Source organism: Neolamprologus brichardi, chromosome 7 (genome assembly GCF_056152115.1).
Source record: "Neolamprologus brichardi isolate AB-2024 chromosome 7, ASM5615211v1, whole genome shotgun sequence".
Taxonomy (NCBI): Eukaryota; Metazoa; Chordata; class Actinopteri; order Cichliformes; family Cichlidae; genus Neolamprologus; species Neolamprologus brichardi.
Window position 1 is genome coordinate 60,555,189 of NC_142110.1, and position 25,614 is coordinate 60,580,802.

At 38.5% G+C, this 25,614-nt stretch overlaps 1 protein-coding gene across 2 annotated transcripts in view; it reads left to right on the top strand.

Annotated features, from left to right (window-relative positions):
* LOC102776993 (solute carrier family 12 member 2-like) overlaps positions 1-25,614 on the top strand; it is a 62,413-nt gene that overhangs the window by 27,814 nt on the left and 8,985 nt on the right. The window contains exons 2-21 of one of the 2 annotated variants that reach the window (XM_087844014.1): positions 716-835; positions 3,301-3,376; positions 6,021-6,116; positions 6,202-6,341; positions 6,512-6,622; positions 7,419-7,527; positions 7,657-7,781; positions 8,043-8,127; positions 8,217-8,374; positions 8,495-8,602; positions 8,758-8,881; positions 10,418-10,519; positions 13,252-13,407; positions 14,796-14,895; positions 15,942-16,053; positions 17,113-17,253; positions 19,234-19,340; positions 23,041-23,120; positions 23,781-23,924; positions 25,483-25,530. In XM_087844014.1, the coding sequence (XP_087700140.1) occupies positions 716-835; positions 3,301-3,376; positions 6,021-6,116; positions 6,202-6,341; positions 6,512-6,622; positions 7,419-7,527; positions 7,657-7,781; positions 8,043-8,127; positions 8,217-8,374; positions 8,495-8,602; positions 8,758-8,881; positions 10,418-10,519; positions 13,252-13,407; positions 14,796-14,895; positions 15,942-16,053; positions 17,113-17,253; positions 19,234-19,340; positions 23,041-23,120; positions 23,781-23,924; positions 25,483-25,530 (2,242 nt within the window). The remainder of the gene's footprint in view (positions 1-715; positions 836-3,300; positions 3,377-6,020; positions 6,117-6,201; positions 6,342-6,511; positions 6,623-7,418; positions 7,528-7,656; positions 7,782-8,042; positions 8,128-8,216; positions 8,375-8,494; positions 8,603-8,757; positions 8,882-10,417; positions 10,520-13,251; positions 13,408-14,795; positions 14,896-15,941; positions 16,054-17,112; positions 17,254-19,233; positions 19,341-23,040; positions 23,121-23,780; positions 23,925-25,482; positions 25,531-25,614) is intronic. The other variant, XM_087844015.1, reaches the window with a different exon arrangement.

A 25,614-nucleotide genomic window follows, 5' to 3' on the forward strand; every position in this document is an offset into this window, starting at 1 on the left:
TTTACCATTTGTCTGGGTTTGAATTTCAGATTGTTTTGCTGCGAGGCATTATTATTAGAAAATGAGCCACTTTTGATGCTGTATAAAATGTGTGAATGCAGCAGTTTTTAAATCTAAAATCTATTAAGTTTGATTAAGAATAGTACAATTACAACAAATGTTCAAACTGAGAAATCTTCATTTTCATGTATTTATTTTCAATTTGGTCCCAACAGTGTGTTTCAACAAGTTTTAGACTGGGACACTCAGAAAGTCCAAACCTTAAAAACAACAAAAACCTTTATATTAGAACACATCCCAGAATGACAGAGAAGAAAAATAGTGACCTGCAGTTGGCCATCTGTTACATATTGAAAACATTTGGCAGATTATGAAATGTAAAGGAAGCCACAAACTGTTGAGCAGCTAAAATTCTTTTTCAAGGATGAACAGGTAAACATTTCTGTCTAAATTATAGCAATTAGTCCATTCTGTTCCTCACTGCATGTAGTGTATTGTTTAATGTCATGCTGTACAGTGGGATACATACTCTTGCCTCAGTTTTATTTATGTGTTCCAAATGTTCCTAACTTTAAACACTTTCTTCACTTTTCATGTGCTTTGTTTGCATTTTTGTGCTTAAACATCAGATTTAAATAATGCACCAGCATTTCGCTTTAGAGTACGTTTACTTCTACTTGTTGCTGACTTTGATTCAACTTTTTGTGCTTCTAAGGAACCCTTTGAGGATGGCTTTGCCAACGGTGATGAACTTACACCAGCGGAGGAGGCCGCTGCTAAAGAAGCAGCTGAGTCAAAAGGAGTGGTCAAGTTTGGCTGGATTAAGGGGGTGCTGGTAAGTCAAATTTTAATTATTACTTTGCTTTGTTACTTGTGTGCAGAGTGAGGAATATGCTGTCTTGTGATTTAAAAACTAAGTATGTCATTCTGTTAAGCCAGTTAACACTGACCTTTAAGTCATTCACAGAAAAGGCACCTAATCCAGGGGATGAATGAATTTTGTCTACATATAACAGACAACTAAGCAAAGAACCAACTTTAAATTCTAATTTTAGGCCTTCATCAAGGTCAACCCTGACCCTGATGAAGGCCACAAGCTGAAACGCGTTGGTCAGTCAATAAAGTTGTTCCTCCTCTTTTTCTTTTTTTTTTCTTCTTCCCATCCTCTCCACGCACCTTGGAAGCAGGTGAAGTTGAACAGGACTTTAGCTGCGGAGAAAGTTGGACCTAGTTTTCTTTATAATATTGCTTTAGTTCATGCACATTACTTTTAAGGTACTGCCATAGTAATTTAATGAGGTAGTGAGCTGGACTTTTAATGGACCAATTCAACACCTTGACTGGCAGTACGAATGAGAGGTTTATGGTAATATGCCATTTTTATTTTTACAAAGGTGCAAAGCGCACTTTAGTGACAGTTGTCCAAAGGAGTCTTGTGGTTAGTGCAAATTCAACTTTATAAACCTAAGCTGCCAAGTTCTGTTAGACAGAAGACACTTTCTCCAAGGGACTGTTCCAAACAAGCTTGCCTTGTTCAGTCTTTAATTGTACTAAAATTCTAACTGAAGCCTGTAGAGTCTGAGATGTAGCTTTGTGTTTGGAAATGGTCTGCATGTGCTGCAGACAGTGATGAAAAATAACAAATTCCATGTAAAAACCAAAAATAGTTCTAAAATAGTTGAAGTTTGCATTGTGTTCTTAAGAAAATGTTTTCTTATGCCAGATAGCACAAATTAATATTGATATATCTGCTATAGTCCAATATGGGCATCAGTTGGCTGTACTGCGTTTTCCATTCTGTTCTGCACTTTATCTGCAGTCCACTTACTATTATTTTCTTTCACCAGCCCAGGCAATTCATAATTGTCTGGGCATAATTGTGGCATAACCGTGGTTCAGGGGGTTGGGAAGCTCATCTGTAACCGGAAGGTTACCGGTTCGATCCCCCAGCTCTTTCTGTCGTGGTCGCTGTGGCAAGACACTTTACCCTACCGCCTACTGGTGTTGGCCAGAGGGGCCGATGGCGCGATATGGCAGCCTCGCTTCTGTCAGTCTGCCCCAGGGCAGCTGTGGCTACAACTGTGGTTTGCCTGCACCAGTGTGTGAATGTGAGAGTGAATGAATAGTGGAATTGTAAAGCGCTTTGGGGGCCTAGAAAAGCGCTATATAAATGCAATCCATTATTATTATTATTATTATTATCATTATCATTATTATTATGCTAGTTATTTTAACCATTGAGTGTAAAAACAGACATGTTTGAATCTAGTAAGCGGTTAAAGGATTATTTATGTTCATGTGTCTGGATATTGTCATCTTACTTCTGTTTCAATATGAGAAAGTGTTACTTCCTCTGTAATATAAACCTTGGCTTCGAATAACTTTTTTCAAGTATTGTCTTCACGTTTTCTTTGTAAAATGTGATCCTCACTGATCCCTACTGGGGAGGGGTGTTGCTTATGGAGTCTGTGTGAGGAATTTTAAGTGTTTTTAAATGACATTCTGCCAGAGGGGTAAAAACTGCTTACAGTGCAAGCTCTGTATACAAAATGTGAAGTTTTTTGCAGTCACAGGCAACAAGCACTGAATAGAGAACTGGTGTTCGATAAAATCTTTGGTTTATCACATTGTCAGAATAAGAACTTCCACAGACTTGGTTAACAGAAATCTGTTTTCACTTCAACGTTTAATGGTATCTGCTCAGTTTTTGAACTCGCAGAATATTTTTTTGTAGCTTAGTTTATTTATATTTAATGAAAATAAAAGGGCTCTTATTCATTGCTGTGTGTAAATAAGAACAAGCTTGTTGAACTTTGCAGTATAAATGTCAACAAGCATACAAACGAGCAACCTTACGCACCATATGCAAATCTTTAAAAATCAGTTTCTTTGACATTATATGTTACTGTAATAACTAATGGTGAACAAGTGCTTATGTAATGGCATTAGTAATGAATTAGTACCAGCTTGAACATGATATGATCAGTTTTAGATCCAGTTGTTTGTAGTCGACCCCCCTCCCCCGAGTGAGAGAGACTGTTTTTAACTTGGTTTTATTTGTATAAAAGGAAAAAACAAAAAAAACACTGAAAACTAGATTTGTTTTATTGACAGCGATTGACTGTCTGTGACGTAGTGCAGGTTTGGAGATTTATTATTTTAGTTAAGTTAAAAAAAAAAAAAGTTTAGTATTTAACTTTCTGTACTTTAATATAGACTGACAAATGTGTTGTTGTTGGGTTGTTTGTTTGTTTGTTTTTTTAAAATGGCGTCAACAGTAACACTTCTTCATCTCTGTAGGTACGCTGCATGTTGAACATTTGGGGTGTAATGCTCTTCATTCGCATGTCCTGGATTGTGGGCCAGTCTGGAATTGGTAAGTAGAAAGCTGGCCAACTTAAAGAGGGTCACCTGTAAAAAGGGGTTTGAGCTCAGTTTTCCTCAGCTGTCAAAAGTAAATGTTGGATGGTAGAAGAGTCCTTATTCTACTTTTATTTAATCTTTCTAATCTAATCTTTCATCATTTTTATTCTAGATTACAGTCAGAGGTGCAAGTGTTTCACTACATCTTTTTCAGTTATAATAAGGCTACGTTCACACTGCAGGCGAAAGCGCATCAAATCCGATTTATTTTTTTAATTTTTTATTTTTTTACCTTATGCGACCCATATCCGATCATGGTGTGACAGTGTGAACGGCACAAATCCGATATTTTCAAATCCGATCTGGGTCACTTTTGTATGTGGTACTGAATCCGATACATATTCGATGAACGGTCAAGTCGCATTAAATCCGTCTTTTACGTCACTGACACAAGACAGACGCCAATTATCAGCGCCGGAGAAGCGCCCACGAAGACATCCGAACGCTTCCTGGCCATCCAGTGAAACTGTTGGAAAGACAGCGTTGGAGAAACGTGAACATTTTATTTATACTATATATATATATAATCTGCAGATTCTGACAGAAATCTGCAACTATCCTTTGAAGCACCGCTCTTCTCTAAAACAGCAATAAGGATAATTATTAGGTTATCTACATTATTATGTAAATGTTGGTATTGGGTCATTAACATTTTAAGGCGCTTAATGTGGAATCTGTTTGCATCCACATTAGCATTAAAATGAGAGCCAGGGTTGGCATGATACTAGAATTTCAAGCCAGATCCTGATAGCCAAGGAGATACTTGGTACCTGTTTTCATTTCTTGAATATGTTAACTTTAATTATAACTTTGGTTTAACAAAATAAGTATTTACAATTACGTTAAGTCATTTCATTTGTACAGATGGTTTACAGAAGGTAAAATGTATTTTAAAACATACTAATGAACAAAGATTAAATAACACATAAACTATATAATTATTGTAGAGTATTATGGAAAAGCTAAAAATTAATTTGGAGAAATGAATAGTAGTGTAGTATTAGTCACACACAAAGAATATATAAAAACACAGAGTACTTACTGCAAAAGATTGAACCGGTCACTCCCTGCATTTTAAAACTTTGCTGTTTATTATTACTTTATAATATAAAATGCCTTGAGGCAACTATTGTTGTGATTTGGCCCTATATATCTATATAGGGAATATATATTTCTTCAGTTCTTCCATTGTCATTTGGTGTTATGAATGTTAACTACTTCACCTGTTAGTGAGCGGAGGAGCTGTGTGTCTGTCTGCAGTAGTGCTGCTGGTGTGTAAACTGCAAGAAGTCAAAATTGCATTACTCATATCAATAGTGTTGCAATTGCGTGTCTTCAGGTATTAATTTTAGTATCAAATAATATTTTGGAAAAATCTAATCGGAGCAAATCATCACTTTATGAAAACAGGGAGGAAACTTTGAAATGGGTCTCTCAAATCTATACAAATTAAACCATAAAGGCAGTGGGTAAAATAAACAATAAACACATTACCAATCTAAGTAAATGTATTTCTAAGGCATAGAAAGTCATGACTCCAGCTCAAATAAGCATGATTTAGAAAGCAATCCTGCCACTTAGTGCAAATTAATATCAGCTGGTTCAGTCCCAGCTGATGGCCTATGTAAAGGTCTCTCAAAAAAACAAGGTGTCACGCAAGAAACATCTTTTGATGGGTAAAAATAAGCTCTCTCAAGATGTTTGTAACCTTATTATTGTAAAACGTGATGATAGCATCGGTGCCAGAAGAATTTCTAAAGGCCAAAATGCAAAAGTGGAAAGAACATCATTTCAACCTAAACCAGCCACAACCAGGTGCTCCGCACAAGATTTCAAACAGAGGCGTGAAAAGAATTATCAGAAGAGTTGTCCAAGAACCACTTGAGCCAGAATCAATAGTTACAATTGTTTCAAAGAAAACCATCAATAATGCACTAAACCACCAAGGCCTGTATGCTTGCTCACCACACAAGACTCCACTGATTGCATGGTGGAAAAAGCATGTTGAAGTGTGTTTAAAGTTTGCTGAAAAAGATGGAGGCAACTCTGTTTAATCTTGGGAGAATCTAGTCTGGTAAGATGGGACCAAAATTGAACATCATGGTTTGGGACTGTTTTTCACCACATAGCACTAGCACACTTCATGTAATTGAAGGAAGGATTAATGAAAAAATTGACTGAGATGTTCTTAAAAAAACCCAACAAAAAAACGCAGCTTCCATCTACCAGGGTTATGATAAAAAATGAAACAAGGTTGGCGGTTTTATTAAGTGTTACTTTCCAGAAAACCTTGCAAGGTGCATATGTCTCATTGCCCCTTGTTTATTGACAGTTTTGTGTTCATCACTCTTTCTCTGCTAGCTCATACTCAGCTAAGCCCAGTATTCCTAGCCTCCTGGCACTTGTTGATAATTTTCCACTTTGATGTGAAATATCACCACAACGTGAGACGTGCGACAGACGTTGCTGCATTGGCTTGTCCTGTTACTTTTTACAGAGACATGAGAGTGATTGGAAGGGCTGCTAAAAACTGTTAAGTATTATGCATTTTTTTTAATCAAGTGTTTTTGGAGTTCATGATGTGGTCTCTTCTGCAGCTCTTTCCTGTGTGATCGTCGCCATGGCTACAGTAGTGACAACCATCACTGGCCTCTCCACCTCTGCCATTGCCACCAATGGATTTGTAAGGGGAGGTATGTTTTACTTGACTGAATGACTGACTTTGCATGACTGACTTTGCATGACTGAACTTTTGCTAACACTCCCTGCTGTTTTCAGGTGGAGCATATTACCTGATTTCAAGAAGTCTTGGCCCAGAGTTTGGAGGCTCTATTGGTCTTATCTTTGCCTTTGCCAATGCAGTGGCTGTTGCCATGTATGTGGTGGGCTTTGCTGAGACTGTTGTGGAACTTCTGATTGTAAGTCTATTAGGGTTTCACATTGAATTCAAGAAAGCTGATAATTACAGCTGATCAGTGATCAGCAGGAGTGGGCTGTCCTGGCATCATCGAGAGAGAAAAGCACATATCAAAACACTGTTTGCTGATCATTGTCATTCAATTTACCAAGTCCTTGTATTGTATCTCAGGGTATGGATGCCGTCATGACAGATGAAGTCAACGATATCAGAATAATTGGCACCATTACAATAATCATTCTTCTGGGCATCTCTGTAGCAGGAATGGAGTGGGAGGCCAAGGTATGCACAACATCCCAATTCATAGAAACTTACACCTATATGAAACTACATAAAACATGAATGTAGCCAAAGTAGTCACACTCACTGGTTGTAAAATTTGTTTTTATAAAGACTTAAGTTCGGTCTTATTGTGTGCATGTGTGATTGTGTTGGTGTTGGGAGGTTACCTTCAAATCAAAATTTGAAGGTAACATGAAAAGCTTCAGTTTACATTGTTGGCAAGCTGTTAGCAAGTTTCGCAAGCTGAAAACCAATACAGGACTACACTCCAAAATCTGGCAACTTAGAAAGCTGGAAAATGTTTGTAATTCTGTTGCTGCTTACTCTAGTGATCTCATACTGCCTTCATGGGGTGTTTTGTTTTGTTTTTTTCCCCCTCTAAGCTGAACAAGCCCATGTTGGTGCATGATGTGCCCGTGTGCTTGCCTCTGTTCCAATGTTGTTAATTTTGCTTGATGCTGGAAAGCTTTTAGAGTGAGTTTTTCAAAGCATGGCAGCCAAAAACAGTTTTATTGCTATGTTTATGTTATTGCTGTGTTATTAAAGTAGGGTCTTTATCTTACAACATAAAGTATCTTGAGACACGAGTTGTTGTAAGTTGGTGCTATATAAATAAAACTGAATTGTATTGAATTTTACTATGAAGGCTGTGGTAACTTGGAATCGGTACATTGCAATTCCAAATACTGAAGACACCAAATCATCCCTCTGACTCTGACAACCCTGCAGATATACTGCAGGTGTAGTCGATTTAACTACTACACATTAATACACTGGTTTTAATTGCTTCCTATAGGCCCAGATCTTCTTACTCGTCGTCCTTGTCACAGCCATCTTCAACTATTTCATTGGAAGCTTCATTCCTATGAAATCAAAGGAAGCTAAGGGATTCTTGGGCTATGATGGTAGGACGTTTGTTGTTTGTTTGTTTGTTTGTTAAAAACACCTCATTAATACTGCCTCATAAATCTGAGAGCTCATGTTGGCTTTTACACTGCTGTGTCACAGTTGGCCTTTGATCTTTTTTCTGTCAGCTTCAATAATGTGGGAGAACATGGGTCCAGACTTCCGAGGAGAAACGTTCTTCTCTGTGTTTGCCATCTTTTTCCCCGCCGCCACTGGTATTCTGGCTGGAGCCAACATTTCAGGAGACCTTGCTGTAAGTCATGTGCAACCATGTGATGAATGTTGATATAGTGTCAAACCAAGTAAAGGTTTACTTTGTAGATTGTACTGTGCAGGTGAATATGACTATGCTTCCACTGATTAAGGCTGTTGAAAACAATTTACCAAACAACTTTGGAATAGAGACGGAACTCATAGCGTTGAATTGGCTGTAAGATTTGATGTACTCATCTTAAAGCCTTGTATCCAGTTATATATTGTAATCTTAAAATGTTGTTGTGATTGGTTGTTGCAGGACCCACAGATGGCCATCCCCAAAGGGACCCTTCTAGCCATATTAATCACAGGGATAGTCTACCTGGGTGTTGCTATTTCAACAGGTGGTGTATAGTACCTGCATTTTTGCAAGGCTGTCACATCCTTTTTAAATACAAAATCTAATATGTGGATAATACTTTTTAAAAACTAGGCTCCTGTATTTTGAGAGATGCCAGTGGAAATGTGAATGACACAATCAGTTCTCACTCCATGGCAAACTGCTCCACTGCTGCCTGCAAATTTGGCTATGACTTCTCTACCTGCAAGAATGAGGATAACTGCCGCTATGGACTGCATAGGGACTTCCAGGTATCAAATGAGTGTAAAAGAATATAAATATTAAAAAAACAACTTTATCAGAACATGAATGTTAATGGTTTTTTAATGTAGACATCTAACTTTTCAATTTACATGTAATCTTTTGTTCAGGTTATGAGCCTTGTTTCTGGTTTTGGGCCCATCATCACTGCTGGCATCTTCTCTGCCACTCTATCCTCAGCACTGGCCTCTTTAGTTAGTGCGCCTAAAGTTTTTCAGGTAAGATCAGATCCAAGCTTTAAAGTACTGTATATAATAAATTGCAGTATTGAATGATGGAAAAATGTAAATTATTTAATTAGTTTTTCTTATAGCGTTTGATTATAAACAGCTTAAACTCCAGTGAGACAACACAAAGGCTTTTGTTTCCGCAGGCTTTGTGTAAGGACAACATCTATCCTGGCCTGCAAATGTTTGCCAAAGGCTACGGCAAGAACAATGAACCCCTACGAGGATACATCCTGACCTTCGGTATCGGTCTGGCCTTTATCCTCATTGGTATGGCTTCACTCATTGCTTGCTTGCTGATTGCTTTTCATACTTGATCACATGCAAACGTACAAAAATATTAGCTGGAAAGTAAGAGCACCGTGGTTCTCAGAACCCTTGTTAATATCGGTGTTTTCACGCAGTGTTTGTTCTAAACAGAAAAAACCCACGTTTGGTGCATGCTGTACCTGTGCCCTTGCCTAAGGGACATTTAGAATGATGTCATGATACTAGAATTTTAATCACGATTTCTATACCCAGAAAAATACTCTATACCAATGGGAGACTTTTGACCCCATGCTGAAACAAAAGAACTAATGGCCAAGAAGTAATTTCTTAAAATAGTTATGTTGTCAGCTTTCTAAAATACAGCAAGTAAAATAGATAAACAAGTAAATATATTTCTAAAGGTGCTATTGACATGATGTTCTCATCAGGTGTTGGTGACAAACCATCCAATCCACACTTTCAAAGAAACCCTGTGTGATCTCCAAGTATTAAATTGCTTCAAGTTGCCTCCTGTATGGGAAAGCTTGTCGTATGCATTGCTCAGATGTGATTTTGGCCCATTCTTTTCACACATTCTTCTTTGCATGTTTGGATTGGATGGGTTGTTGCCAATATCTGGTGAGATTTCATGCCAGGAGCACCTTTATTTACTTTGAAAACTGGTGATGTGTTCAATACTTGTTTTACCCCCTTTATTTGATTTTAGGTTTTAAAACCTGACATGTCTAAATATTGTAATTATTGTAGAAGAAGAACATCATGGAAAACTAGTAGAAAAATGAACCTTGGATAACGTGTAGTATTAGTTATGCCAAAATAAATATAATGAAACAGAGGGCTTGATGTGAAATGGATTGAACCAGCAAACAATAAAATAAGACACATAATGATAACACAGTGTAATAAATTGTTGTAAAAGTAGAATGGTTAAATTTTACGTCTTGTCCACATCTGCAACCTCTTGAGCGGACCTGGAGGGCCTCTCTCATCCAGCACTCACACTGCTCAGCCCCAGTCTGCAGCTGTATATTGGCACCTCCCCCTCTGTAGGCCTGAAACCCACCTGATTCAGCTGCTCTGCTCCACATTTCATTCTTTGTTTGCTTGAACTGATACAGAACCAGGATCATTACTGCCCTCGGAAATTCATCCTAAAGTGTTGTCAGTTTTATGAACATGGCAACTGGTCTAAAATTTGACAATAACTCTTGTCTGTAGTTTTTTGTTTGTTTTATTGCAAGCTCCTAATAAAAATAATTTTACAGAGCAGTGAACTACATTGATATTGATACAACAGCTGTTGTAAACTTTACCTTTTTAGATGTCTAAAATTTTAAAATTTTCCAGTAATGGCGCACTGCATGACCACATGCTGGAGTCCGCAGCAGCTGATATGTTCACCGTCTTCATCCTGAGAGTTTGAGTGTTTATTCAAAAGGGTTTTGTTTTTTGTTTGTTTGTTTTTTTTGACTGGACATAAAATCACAGGTGAAATTTTTAACTTTTCTGAGTTGACTGGTGCTTTTCTTCTTGCAGCTGAGCTGAACACTATTGCACCCATTATCTCCAACTTTTTCTTGGCATCATATGCCTTGATCAACTTCTCCGTGTTCCATGCCTCACTGGCTAACTCACCAGGTAAGATCAGTACATTAAGAAATGGGAGAATCTAAGCATAATAAAGTTCTTGATCAACATATTAAGACAATAGAGGAAGTTATTGTAATCCTAATCCAGACTGTAAAAAGCAGGCATTCATGTCATTAGGTATAATGTTGTGTTTTAACAGTTTATTGGATGAATTTTTTTAAAAACCAGTTACTGGTTTTCAATGAGACTGTCCTGATGTGTGTCTCATAAGAGAAGTCATTCACACTGATGACATACCAGAGGTTAGGTGGTTAAATACATTTAGGCTTAGAAGTTGATGCATCTTAGACAAATTCAATTTGGACAGTTGATCATAAATATAGAAGGCATATTGTCATTAACCTCCTAAGACCCGAACTCTTCCACTGCATGCATTGTTAATTTCTCTTTGATATTTGGACATATTGGGGCCTGATGAATGTAAAAACAAAGAATTAACAGATTTTATTTTTTTTTTGCCTTATTTTTGTTTTTAAGAAAAATGAGAGCCACATATGAGCATATTCATTTAACATTTTGATAGAACAGTAGCTGTATAATGTCCTCGTAAGTGGATATCAGGCCTTTGTAGAGCAAACTTCAGTATTTTGGTCTAAATAACCCAAAATGTGATGTCCACATATGTGGACGCCAGGTCCTAGGAGGTTAATGTTGTAACAATATTGGGACAGTACTGTTACACAAGAAGGTAGGTGAAGTCTATCTGTTTCCTCAAATGTTAGTCTTTGTCAACCACAAAGGGCTAGCCAAATGAAAGTTGTTTTTAGACTATTTACCTCCACTTGTCTGAAAGAAAGTCAAAAATCTCAAACTGCCCAGACTGGGAGATTTTCAAAAATGGCTGATACTCACGTTCTTGTTTTTACTTCTTATTTCTCTACAGTAATCCATCTATATGATGCAGTCTCTTAGTATTTGTGGAAAACGTATGTGGTATATCTGATGTAGTTACCTGTTAAGATTAGTAACCATCAATCTTAGGTGGGATAAGATAGTCTCTTCTATCTCTCTATTCTAGTGACTAAAGTGTCAGAAACGCATACAAAACTGAACAAATAGATTCAGCTACTGATAAGGGAAAGTTCTCTTTTTTTCTTTCTTTCTTTTTTTAAAAAAAAAAACAACTAATTTTGGTGAAGTCACACTTTGTCTGTAGACTGATGGAGGTAGAGCAGGTCATTTACTAACTGGAAGGTTAGTGGCTCGATCCCTGGCTGCTCCAGTCTGCAATTTTTGGGCAAGATACCAACTCCAAGTTGCTGTCCAGCGGAATAAGAATGTGTGTGAATGTTAGTTAGAAAACACTTACATAGGGGGGGAAAAGCACAGGGGGCAAGTTGTATAAAGCACTTTTAGTTATCATGTAGAGTAGAAATGTCCCATATACGAATCAGTTAATTTACCATTTATTGATGGCGTATATTGAGTTCTTTGCTTTCCCCCTCCTCTCTCTACACCCCTCATCCCCCTCTCTCTCTCTCACTCACTCACTCACTCGCACACACACACACGCAGACAAACCAAAGCCTTAGCAGAACTGCAGGTACAGATTATTTTTCTCTTTCCAATTCCTCCAGCAGGTCATAAAATTACGTGGACCTAAATGGTACATGACTCATTTAGAGAGTACAGAAACAGTATGATGGTGTAATAGATTTCTCTCTTTGGAACACAAACATTACTTTCAGTTCAGGGCCAATTACTTTCTAATTTCTGGGACTCCTAAAGTCCCTTCATAGACTCAGGAACGACACTGTCAATGTACCCTTTATGTCCTGTTTTTTAAAGACTCTGTCATTGCGTAACCAAACACACACCAACTGTATTCCATCACTAAAATCCCACTATTCTAGTTTCTGTACTGTCCAATGAATGAATATGGTCCCTAATGTCTCGTATAACTTCTAGTAGACTGTCAACTCATTCTTTAACCCAAACATATGCCTAGCTCCATCTGAAACATTATCCCTCCTCTCTAACAGCAACATTGACCGTTTTATAATAAGCTTCTTTAAATGGAGGCTGACTCAACGTTTCCTGTTCTTTAACCTCCCACATTGCTGGTCTTATTTAATTTGTTCCCAGCTGAAGTGTCTGAAAAAGAACTTCTACTCAGCCTTAGCCGAATTTAATTCAGTTTTCAGTTCTAATTTTTGCACATAATACCTAAACTGTGCCAAATGAAATCAAAAAGTTTTGTGACTGCTCCAATAAAAAGCAAAAGCCCTTGTCACCTTGTACCCTGATACAGTGACTGATGCAGTCAGTCCTACTGCTTTACTTGAAGTGCTCAGCGGTACCATCTGGATCTCCTTCACCATGTCAGAATTGCTTTTGACCTGATGAGCCTTCTTCGGTTTTGACTGCAGGTCCACCCACTAAGGGCTGCTCTGTAGTCTAACATAACTAGACCCAACTCTTCTTACCAGTGATGAAGATTCTTGAGTTGCTTTTAAAGTAAATTCGTAGAATTCAACACACTGGTTATTTTGCTCTCATGTTATAAATTACAAATGCACCAATGCAAATAGTCACAACAAGAATAACATAAGCTTTCGTTGTCATTGCCAAAAGTCCTGTTTCAATCACACGACCATGTTCATACCCAGCTGGAGCAGTTATGGAACTTTTTGTTTGCACCTTATATGTGACTAGCACTGTTTGTGTGACATTTTAAATCTATTTTGCTATTTTGTGACTAATTTACATCGATGTTACAGGCTGGAGACCTAGCTTCAAATACTACAACATGTGGGTTTCCCTTGCTGGAGCCATTCTCTGCTGTGGGGTGATGTTTGTCATCAACTGGGCAGCTGCCCTTCTTACAAATGTCATTGTTATGGCTCTGTATATCTATGTCAGTCACAAGAAGCCAGGTGAGTTGGAGAGCACGCCAAATTTGGCCAAAAATTCCTCACTTTTTAAATTTTTTTTAATGAAAATAATTACCAAGTACCAATATGATATAAGAATTATATATTGGTTGTCATTTAGTTAAACTGAGTTTTATTAATGTAGCACCAGTTCACAACGACAGTTGTCTCAAGACACTAGAGAGAAGGTAAGAGTGTTCTATCCACAGTATGATGTTTAGCCCTAACCTGCCTATGGTTTCTCCTCCATGTTCTGTTAAAGATTTTTCTTTTTAAAAAGGAATTTCTCTTTCCCACTCTCACCAAGTGTCTGCTGATAGGGCATCTTATAGGAATTTTGTAATGTTTTGTATTCTTGTATTAATGTAGGTCTCAATTTACAATATAAAGCACCTTGAGGCAAATGTTGTTTTGATTTTGTGCTATATAAATTGAATTCATTTCCCTAAGGAATTTGTTGCATTAAATTGATTGGTCCCTGCACACCTCAGTCTTTTATGGAACCTGTACACATCTCTGGCTTTTTCCAAAAATGTTGAGGTGTTTATGGTTTACCTTAGTGTGAAATTTGCAAACAGAAATAATATAAGTTCATAAATCGGGTGGACAGTAGTGTAGTGGTTAGTGTTTTTTACTTTTCAGCAAGGAATCTTGGTTTGTGCTCAATCATCCAGGTAAGGAAATTCCAGAAAATTGATTCTTTTTATCTGGATGTTGCGTGTTCAATGGGAGAAACGTTTCACTACTCATCCAAGTGAGTTCTTTGGTCTTGACTGACTGCGGATTTCCCTAATGGCTATAAATTATTATTATACATTTGCACAACAATGGAAATTAGCAGCACTGACTAACAGTGAGACAGTTTTGTGATCATTAATATGCAAAGAGTTGGAAGTTGGGGAATGGCTGCAATCACAGCATTGTAAGATGCTACAGTAAAGACTGAGCCCCATCCCTACAGACACAACCATGAGGGAAGCTGAAGAACATCATATCAAAAAGGCCCTGAGTAAATGTAGCTATCCCAGCTGGATATATGTTAAATGTACCTAAAGAATGCTCCAAGTGATCCAGGAGAGAAGAAAAATTGTTTCTCAAACTGAAAATGCTACATCCAGATGAACAGAATCAACTTTCTGGGATATCAGCCAAGAAGGTTCTGGTTTTGAATCCATAATCTGAGTGGGGCAGCTCTTTAAACTAAAAGCTGGCTATACAGTTCTAAACACACCTGTGAGAACACTCAGTTTGACATGCAGCTACACACACACTAGGCCTTTTCACTGACGTTAACACCACATGGGTCAGGTAGCCTTTAGTCCAGCAATCTGACCCATAAACACACTTGCTAACTCCACTGTGTTTCTGCCTGCATGTGTCCTCCCTTCCAGATGTGAACTGGGGCTCATCGACCCAGGCTTTGACCTACCACCAGGCCCTGACCCACACTCTGCACCTTAGTGGAGTGGAGGACCACATCAAGAATTTCAGGTATTAAACACAAACGTGATTGAGCTGAACCATTCTTACCTGCAAGTGTAGATGACACCTGAGTTATGGAAGCACAATATTATTACTCACCATGCTTGATAAACACTCAAGCTCGGTCCACATTTAAAGCGATTGCTTGGTAGCTCTCGGTTGGATGCTTATGGACATCTGGTTATGTTATCCTCTAATCTATTTTTCCCCAACGTCATGTTAGTTGATGGGTTTTCTTCATTCCCAAAGTCTCTTTCAACTTCTGTCAATTGTTTATCTTGTGTTGTGCTAGGTTTATCTCAGCTGATATGCTCGATTTATGCTCACATCGTTGCGAGTGCCATGCAGTGATTTTGACTTTGTGTTGTGCGACACATGGTGCAATCTTTGTGGTTCTTCAGCCAGTCGTTCACCTCTGAATTTTTGCAGCCTGAGAAGAACAAAATTTGACATGATAATAACTTAGCCTTAGTGTTTCATGAAACAATTCAAATTATTTACCATCATATGGGGAAAAAGTAGAGACTTTGTGGAGGGGGAGATGATTAATTTTCAAATGTATTGAAATTTATTGAGGATATTTAGATATGCGGCCTCATGTTGTGTGCATGTGTTCATTCTCTTAAAGCTTGCACATGTAACAAATTGGCTCAGTAATTGTTTTGTGGATTTACTGGACATTTCTCATGGTAGAAAACCAAGGAGGAGTTTAAAAGGCTGAATCTTTAAAAATCAAGAATTTGTTTTGTTCCTCTGAAGTTTTTCTCGCCTCTGTATTGTGTCCAATAATCCTATCATGCTAGCATATTTGCTTTGATGTTCATTGCTCTGCTTCTGGTGTCTGACTGTGTATGGGTGTGGGTGTTTGTGTGTTAAGAAGACTAAAGGTTACTGGGAAGGTCAAATGAAAAGGTGGCTACACATAAAGCATAAAATCAAATAATTCTGTAAACTTGGCAAAATATGGCATCCCTTCTCTGCTTTTATAGATGTGGTAAAGGATGATGCAGATGCAGACTTGGTGGATGTTTTCTCTCATATGTGTCTTATTGCAGACCCCAGTGTTTGGTGATGACTGGTTATCCCAACTCTCGTCCTGCCCTTCTGGATCTGGTCCACAGTTTCACCAAGAATGTAGGCATGATGATCTGCGGCCATATTCGCACGGTGAGCAGATGTCATTTGGCTTGTTTTTTGTTTTTGTTTTTGCTACTGATGAATTAGCTGTCAAATTGCTCTTTAAAAGTCAGTTTTTAGCTAGATTCATCCAGTTCTTCACCAAACTGTTTAAACACATAGCACTGATTAGCAGGCAATATAAAAGAAGACTTTGATATGCTGTAGGAGCCTCTGGATTTGGTTGCATCGGTGGTTCTTAGACTGTAGGATGTGGAGCCAATGCAGGTGGGGCAACCAGGAGAAAAATGTGAAATGTGTATAAGGTGTTTTAATTGACATAATGCTTTCCCTGTTCCCTTGCTCTAACCATCAAAAAAACAATGCTTAACCCTTAGGTTATGGTAGGGTTGAGGCTAATTTTAACCCTGACACTAAAAGCACATTTTGAGCATCAAACACGCCTTCAAACTCGTGGGGACTGGCATTTTGTCCCCATAAGTGAATGCTGGTCCCCACATGTTTAGTGGGATGCCAATTTTCTGTCCTCACATGCACACACACAACCATAGAAGATCAATTTATGTACCTGCACATTTTCGAATGTTTGTTCCAGGTGTTATGTTTATGCAGCAGTTGGTGATACATTGTGCATTTCCATTTTTTACTCTGTCCTTTTATTTATTTGGACGGTGGTGGGGACTTTTTTTTACCTTTTCCTAGAAAGCAATGAAAAACATATTCCAGTGAAGAGTTTTTGACAGCATGAAATAAACGATAGAGTACAATATGTCGTTTTAATATATCATCATATCGCACAGCCCTAATGTTGCACACAAAGCTAGTGAACGATTTGGAATAGCCTGGTCTTTTGTATTTTAAAAATAAGTTTTGCAGAGTACTGAACAAAAAAGGCACAAAAGCAGGCAGAGATTCAGAGCAGGTGATTGTTCCGCACGTTAAATTCTTCTGTTTAACTTTCACACATCAAAAGTTGTTGAATTTAGCATCTTTTCATCTTTGAAACTTAGATTTGTGGTCATTTGTTGTACAATACCAACACTGATAAATTTAAGGCTGTTGGATTAATTTGGCCTTCTGTCTCCATAGGGCTACAGAAGACCAAACTTCAAAGAGCTTGCCACAGATCAGGCACGCTACCAACGCTGGCTGCTGAAGAACGAGACCAAAGCCTTCTACACGCCAGTGTTTGCTGAGGACCTAAAACAAGGCTGTCAGTACTTGCTTCAGGTAGGAAAACTAAATTCTATTCAGAGTTGTGTGTTTGTTCTTAACTCTTTGCACAGAAGCATTGTTCAAGTACTTTTTTGTGTGTTTGCTGGGCCGAGCCATCTATAGTAGAGGTTGGGGTATAATACTTGAACTGGTAAATGATGTTGTACATTATTGGTGAGTTTAACTAACTAATATTTCTGACAATAACTAGACCAGTCATGCAGATCCATGATTGAAACATTAAAACTAGGAAGAATTTTTATCTAGTATGTTAGGCCGTAACTATTATTCCCAAAATGGTAAATGGACTGGTTCTTATATAGCGCTTTTCTACTCTTTCTGAGCACTCAAAGCGCTGTACACAACTTGTACATTAACCCATTCACACCCATTCGCACAAGCACATTTTTCTAAGTGCTTTCTAAGTAACATTCACACACACATTCATACTCCGATGGATGCATCGGAGAGCAATTTGGGGTTAGTATCTTGCCTAAGGATATTTGGCATGCAGACTGGGGAAGCCAGGGATCGAACCACCAACCTTCTGATCAGTAGATGACCTGCTCTACCACCTGAGCTACAGCCACCCCAAAATACAATGAAAAGAACACATGCTTACTAAGAAGAGTGACTCACACAGACGCTGTGACATAAATAGCAGTACTAACTGGAAGATGATTTTTAAAAGGCTGTCATCTCCTTAAACAAATGTGTTCCTGTGAATTTTGTTGAGTTATGTAAAGTATATTGGGATTTACAGTATGTACTGAAATAACTGAAAATCTGGATGAAACACTCAAGAGCATAGCAACAAGTTATTAAGATTAACACAGTAAGTTGAAGCTAATGATTATTTGATGCTAAAAAAAAGAGATTAGTCCTTTTAACAACTGTAAGTGGTGGCAGGAAGATCTAGTGGGGGTGGGTCAAGTAGTGGGTGCTCCATCGCTTTTGAATTCCCATTGTGTCTGGAATTCAATTCAATTCAATTTTATTTATATAGCGCCAAATCACAACAAAAGTCACCTCAAGGCGCTTCATAGATACAGAGAAAAACCCAACAATCATATGACCCCCTATGAGCAAGCACTTTGGCGACAGTGGGAAGGAAAAACTCCCTTTTAACAGGAAGAAACCTCCGGCAGAACCAGGCTCAGGGAGGGGCGGAGCCATCTGCTGCGACCGGTTGGGGTGAGAGAAGGAAGACAGGATAAAAGACATGCTGTGGGAGAGAGACAGAGGTTAATAACAGATATGATTCAACACAGAGAGGTCTGTTAATACATAGTGAGCGAGAAAGGTGACTGGAAAGGAAAAACTCAATGCATCATGGGAATCCCCCGGCAGCCTACGTCTATTGCAGCATAACTAAGGGAGGATTCAGGGTCACCTGGTCCAGCACTAACTATATGCTTTAGCAAAAAGGAAAGTTTTAAGCCTAATCTTAAAAGTAGAGATAGTGTCTGTCTCCCGAATCTAAACTGGAAGCTGGTTCCACAGAAGAGGGGCCTGAAAACTGAAGGCTCTCCCTCCCATTCTACTTTTAAAAATGGAATGGGGCAATAGCTCTTATTCAGAGCTAACCTGGAACAAATCCATTCAGTGGAAATTAAAAGGAACAATTACTTCACTTGTGAAGAGAGGTCAGCACAACTAAGAGATGTGGTGTCGCAGTAAAAAGGCATAAAATTGCATAAGGTAGCCCAGGTGCTTTACTGTAGTGAAAGTGAGACTGTGGTTATTTTCAGGACTGAGGAGTAAGGTGCCTGGAAGTAATTATTCACACATTATTTGCTATCAGTAACCAACTTGAGAGTGGATAACATGAGTCTCCTTTAAGATTGGACCCATAACCCAAGTGACAGGCTGAACACTATATGGACTGAACTGTTTTTATTTCCTGCTCCACACTCATAGTTTTGCTTATTCTTTGGAAATGAGCCACATTTAAGAAATGATTAATCTGCGATTCCTGTTCCTGGTCCAATCAAGGCTGCTGGTCTTGGCCGCCTCAAGCCAAACACCCTTGTTCTGGGCTTCAAGAATGACTGGAGGGATGGGGACATGATGAATGTGGAGACTTACATCAGCATGATCCAGTAAGTAGAATAATCCAAAGAGAAGAAAAGAATTATATAAAAGAAAAAACACTCTCTTTTCTTTCGACAAGTCTTCACTGTGTTCGATGGTACATCTGATGCTGTGGAAATTTTATACCCTTCTAGTGAAGAAATATTTTCAATACTGAGTTCACTTTGTTGCTTTGTAAGCGCTCTACAAACCGTGAATTTTGCTTTAGTACGCAACTCTGTAAATGTCAGGAAACTCCTACTAGGACAGCTGGATGTTACATAGGGCTAATCAGTCTCTGTAATTGTTGGCAGGTGTGTACCCAAGAAGACTGAATGCTGTGATTAAATCAAAAAGGTGCTTCAACAATTTTGTTGTTGACACTAATAAACTAATATTTCGTAGTTTAATGGTATGCACACACATGCAAACAGCTTATTGTACGTTTTATATTTTTCATATATTTCACCCTAACAGATTTATAAAATTTTCAGTGGTATAGGTTCTAGGTAACATAACATAACATGGTCCATTTCCTTAAACAGTTTGATTACACTTTCACAGGGTATGATGGTTCATTCTTTAGGAATCTGAGTCCAGCAATGTTGGATCCACTTCAGAGAAAGTTTCACTAACACCCACTCATATTCTTGGCTGTTTCACCTCAGGAAATCACATGATAGGGTGGGGCTAGGTTTCACAGTGGGTTCACCCAAAACCTTGGCTGATTGTGACCCACACCCATTTTCACTAGAGATGGACCGATCCGATATTACATATCGGTATCGGTCCGATACTGACCTAAATTACTGAATCGGATATCGGAGAGAAATAAAAAACAATCCAATCCAATCCATTAAATATCATGACAGCAGCTCACAAAACTTGCGACATGGCGTAACTCACCTCATAACCTTAGCACATCGGAGTAGTGTGCTCACGTGATAGAGCGGCTGTGGCGTGTTTGAGCATTTGTAGCCTCGCTACCAAACCGGCATTTCATCTCTGAGAAAGTTATCCCAGAGAGAAGTAAAGCAAGTGTGTAAGTTCATCTCTGAATGTTTGAGAAGCACTCCAGCGTTAAGCTTAACAACCGAAATATGGAGCGACTGCCTCTTCTCTCTCTCTCCTGCTGCTACTTCAATCGTGAAACTGATCAATGATCAGCTGATCGGCTTTTCTGTCGTGAGTCCGTCTCTCTTGTTTGTTTTTGGCCCACTTCACGCCAGAAAGAGGAAACCAGTGGATAAACAACAGCAGCACGTTTAACTTTGATAAGCTGTTGTTAGAATTTATTTAATATTACTTTCTACACCAGGATCGTTTTCTACGTAGCTGACGGCTGGTAACTGTGCAGGGGCGGATCTAGCAAAGTTTAGCCAGGGGGGCCAATAGGGCATGAACAGGGAAAAGGGGGGCACAAGGACACTTTTCTTTCTTATTCTCATTTAAAATGTCTAGCTTTAATAAATAATTATCTGAATCTTACACCCAAAGTTTTAATCTTATGTAAAATGTATAGAAGTCCATTACTGTATATAGTAATTATTAAGTCTAATATACCCTAGTAAGCTATACTACTTTTTCCTTTGGGAAGATACCATCTGTGCAGTCTGCAGTTCTGTAGAAGAAAGATGTTGAATCTATTTAATTATTCTTGAATAACAATTGATTTCTTTGCATTTTTTTCACGCTGCATCAAATTAAAGTTGATTATGTCAATTAAGCATCATGAGGTGGAGGGTGGTCCCCCCCCCTTTTTTTTTTTTTTTTTTGCTGGGAGTTTGCAACCCTATTAGTTAGGTTGCTTAATATTTCTGCTATGTACTCTTTAAAATACCAGAATAGGGAGGATGGAGTAGGTTTAAGTTTATTAGATTGATCAGTATTGCTGAAATATTTTGGGTGCAGTGTATTTTTTGCATACAGGTATAACAGAATAGCTTCAGTGTTTTTGGTTTTTTGGGGGGTTTTTTTGTTTGTTTTTTTTCAAAACTTGAGTATGAACTTATACAAAATGCAGCAAGATATTTGAAAAACAGATTTATTGATTAAAAAACACACTATGTTGGATTCATATCTGTATCGGCAGATATCCAAATTTATGATATCGGTATCTGTATCGGACATAAAGAAGTGGTATCGTTTTCACACGTTGGCTGGTGTGATTAGGTAGAGGATCCATGAGGGGGACACTCCCATAGGACTTAAAAATCTTGCCAGTTACCAGTTGCTGCTAGAACTAAAGAAGCTTCTCGGATGAGAGGTGAAACGTCTTCAAGAAATTTAAGTTAAATAATTTAATTTAAGACTCTTTCCTTTCCAAGCTCCATAGACTACGATGAGTTTAACGGTAGCTCACAGCAGCAAAAACAGCTTACCAACAGAAAAACTAATGATATCCTTAACAACTCATCTCATTCCCAAAAAGTTGATTCTGTTCATCTGGATGTCTAGGCCCCTTCCTCGTTACAGAGATAGTCTTTCCCTTTTCACGTAAATGGCCTCCTTGACTCCGCGCTCAAACCAGCGTTCATCTCTGTCCATGATGTGTACATCCTCATCACTGAGCGCGTCTAGGTGTAAATAGACTGCAGAGTCCTGGCCTGATGAGTTAGCTCCTCTGTGTTGTCCCAATCCCCTTAGGTTGTTTGATTTCCCCGATGTATAAATCATAGCAATCCTTTTGGCACTTAACAGCGTACGCTATGTTACCCTGTTTATGCAGTTTGACCCCATCCTCGGGATGGACCCATTTTTTGGCACAGCATGTTTTGGAGTTTTAAAACCGCAGAGACTCAATGATTAGAGGAAATGCATCTCAGCTGTCTCATACGTTTCTATACAACTCCTGTGTGCTCTATACAGCAGTTGTCTTTCTCTCTGGATTGCTTGAAGCATTCTTTAGGTGTCTTCCCAGCTTTGACAAATGTCCAGGGTGCATCTTTCTTTCTTACAAGTTTATGATTGGAGCCATTCCCCAAATCTCTGTGAATGGCCATTGAATAATGTTCACGACAGTTTGCATATTATGAACCTGACCACGGTTCATTGTTAGTCAGTGGTGCTTGTTTCGGTCATTGTGCAAAAGTACATTTTGTAATATTGGGAAACCTCCAGTCAGCTCAGACTGAAGAAGTAATTTGCATGAGTGACAAAATGTTTCTCCCACTGAAAACGCTTCTAGATAAACAGAATCAGTTGTTTTTGATATTACTGATATTATTCAAATATGTTAAAATACAACGTATACAAAAACTTCTTTTTACATAAACAGTAGTAGAAACATGCTAGCCATTATGGGATAGAGTGTAATTGTCATGTTTTTGATCTTTTTGATCTCCCTTGGATTAAAACAAGTCCATGAGAAATCTGTTGTCCTGTTGAACTCTAAAGCAGTCATGTGAGACCTGAGGTGAATGGGTTCTTCGTTGTAATGTGAGGATTATAGCATTAGAGCTGAATGTCACAGATTGTTCAGTCCGATAGTATTAAAATCAAAGCTAATACGCTTAAAAATTTGCCCTTTATTTTCCATTGTATGTTGCTCAGTGCAATACAATACTACAACCTGTGGCATTGAGAACGATGTTTGAGTCTTCTTGTGTGCTTGTTTATCTTTTTTCTTAAATACTCTGTGGGTTTCTTACTGTCTTTGTTTAGTTGAGGGCAAATTGCTTCAGTCCACTGTTAATGGGAACCTTTTTTTTTCTCCCCCTTCCTTTGAAGTGATGCCTTTGACTTCCAGTTTGGTGCTGTTATCCTGCGACTGAAAGAGGGGCTGGATGTCTCCCATATCCAAGGGCAAGGTACCAAACACATGCAGAGGAGCTTATTCTAAAAAAACCACTGTTGTAGTACACATGTAGCATCAGCTCAGATTACATACAGATAAAGTTTAAGTAAATATAGCTGAGTGTTTTTTCCAGTATTATCACATAACATCACATAAATTAACTTAGAAGGAGAATAAGCATTCATTATATTTCCTTCTTCTTCAGTCTGCTTATCAGTCTTAAGATATTTTCAAGCATTGATTGACGTTCCAGTTTGTATGAACTGATGTGTTCGGTTCCAATGCTCACATTCACAATACTAAGCATGAAAACTAAGTGGAAGTGGAAAAAATGATAGTTTTCCACAGATTGAGGTGACATCTGGTTTTGTCTGACCAAAAGTCCCAGCACAGTGGTACACAATGTGTAATAAACTGTCTATACTTACTGTCAATATGCATTGTGTGGTAGAAAATCTCATCAAATCCACATCTTTGAGTGGCTGCAAACAAATATTTGACATTTTTGCTTCAAGAACAACTTGCAGGTTGGCAACCTTAGTGAATAAATGTAAAGATTGGAATAATTAAAAAAGCCTGGTCATAACATTGCTGTAGTAATTATGTATGTGAACTAGCTTAGTATATTGTTATGTATATTTCTAATTCCCCCTTCCGTTTAATTTTCTGCCAGATGAGTCGCTGTCCTCGCAGGAAAAGCCATCAGGGATGAAAGACGTGATCGTGTCCATAGACACCAGCAAAGACTCTGATGCAGATTCCTCTAAGCCATCCTCTAAGGCCACCAGCCTCCAGAACAGCCCAGCAGTCCAGAAAGGTTAGCTATCATCAGTATGACTACATAAAATCTTTCTCTGTAATCCAGGTGCGGTAGTGTTTACGTCTGCGTTTGTATTTTTGGTTTTGCATTGCAAGCCTTGTGTTTTTCTACATTCCTCATGTCACTATTTAAGTTTTCTTCTTTCAGTGGCCTTCCTTATTCTGCATACGCAAACACAAGCATACATATGCACTGCCCTGAGGCCCACAGCTCCAGCTCCCCCACTGTGCGTATGTTTTGGGCTGTGTGCGTGTGTCCCCTGTTAGCGTATGAGAGAGAGACTAATTCAGCTCAAACAGGCGTACAATTGTTTCCAGATTGGAGGAGTAATGAACGTTCCCAGTTGCAGCCTGAGCACTGGGCTACTTTTAACCTGGCTTCATGAAGGCTGTTCGGTTTGTTTGTTTTCTTTAAAGAAGTGTAGAGAGATGACAAAAATCTGTCTGCTCTTTTGCTCTTTCCCCACAGCCCCCAGCTGGTCGTGGCAGATGGCTGCTTTCCCCCAACTCTAGCTCTGCTCTTGGCCTTTTCCTTTTTGTTTTGTTTTGTTTTGTTTTGTTTTGTTGCCCCACCTCAACAACCAAGTGCTCTCTCATAGGGGGTTGTTGAATTGTTTAGATTGTTTCTAATATTGGAGAGTCTGTAGCTATATAGTATAGCACCTTGAACTGGTATTGGGTTCTCATTGCCACAAATATATTAAGTATTAGATACTTAGATGGCATATATTATAGTATTAGATGATGGTAGTTGTAGTAGTATAGAGCAAAAACATAAAGTTGAACTAATTAGTAATAGTTCATGATTAAGCTTTTAGTACCTTATGGTATGTTCATTAAAGATTCAGGGCAATATTAAAATTTTTGTAGGAATTCGGAGACAAAATACAGCAAATGTTGTATTTTTTGTTCGGTAGATTTTTGTCTAACAATACTTTTATCAGCTCTTTATTTTGCTAAAGTATCCGAGTGATAAACAGTGTTTTGGGAACTGGATTAGAAATTGTTGAGGTATACAAAATAACAACACACTGGTCTGGTAAAGGTTGATTTGCTGCCAAAGCATGAACCCGTGCTGTCATTTGTACAGTTTTTGGCGAATTCTCTCCTCTCATCAGATTCCATTTCCATCCTAAGGTAATCCACTCCTGGCAGGAAGTTTCCATTCGATGCAGTTTCAGTGGAGAGTTTGGAGAATAGGGACTGTTTCATGATGTATGTTCATGAAGGTTCCTTACCGAGGCCACTCGAAGCCACTTTGATGTAACCAGACAGTCTCGGCTCACTGCTGATGGTTTTGTTCATGTTGGACATTAGGAATTTCTAGAACTCAGGGGAAAAGGTTGAGCTGTGTGTTTATTAGTGTCACTAGAGTAGTTCAGTGTCTGTTTGTCTCCCACTGTGGGAGGTTACAGTTAACTGCCTCTCAAACAGCTTTAGATTCTTCCTCTGGTATCCCCTGACGTACTTAACTCCATCTTGTTACATCGCATGTCAAGGTAACATTTTGCCTTAACTATAATTTTTGTTTTCTCTCCTTTTGTCTCAATTCCCAGATGATGAAGACGATGGCAAAGCTACAACTCAGCCCCTGTTGAAAAAAGGCAGGAGATCCACTTCATTTAGTTGCCTTAAACCTTTCCCCTTCTTTCCATTTTGATCTTAGTATCTTTTCTGAGCTCCTGCTG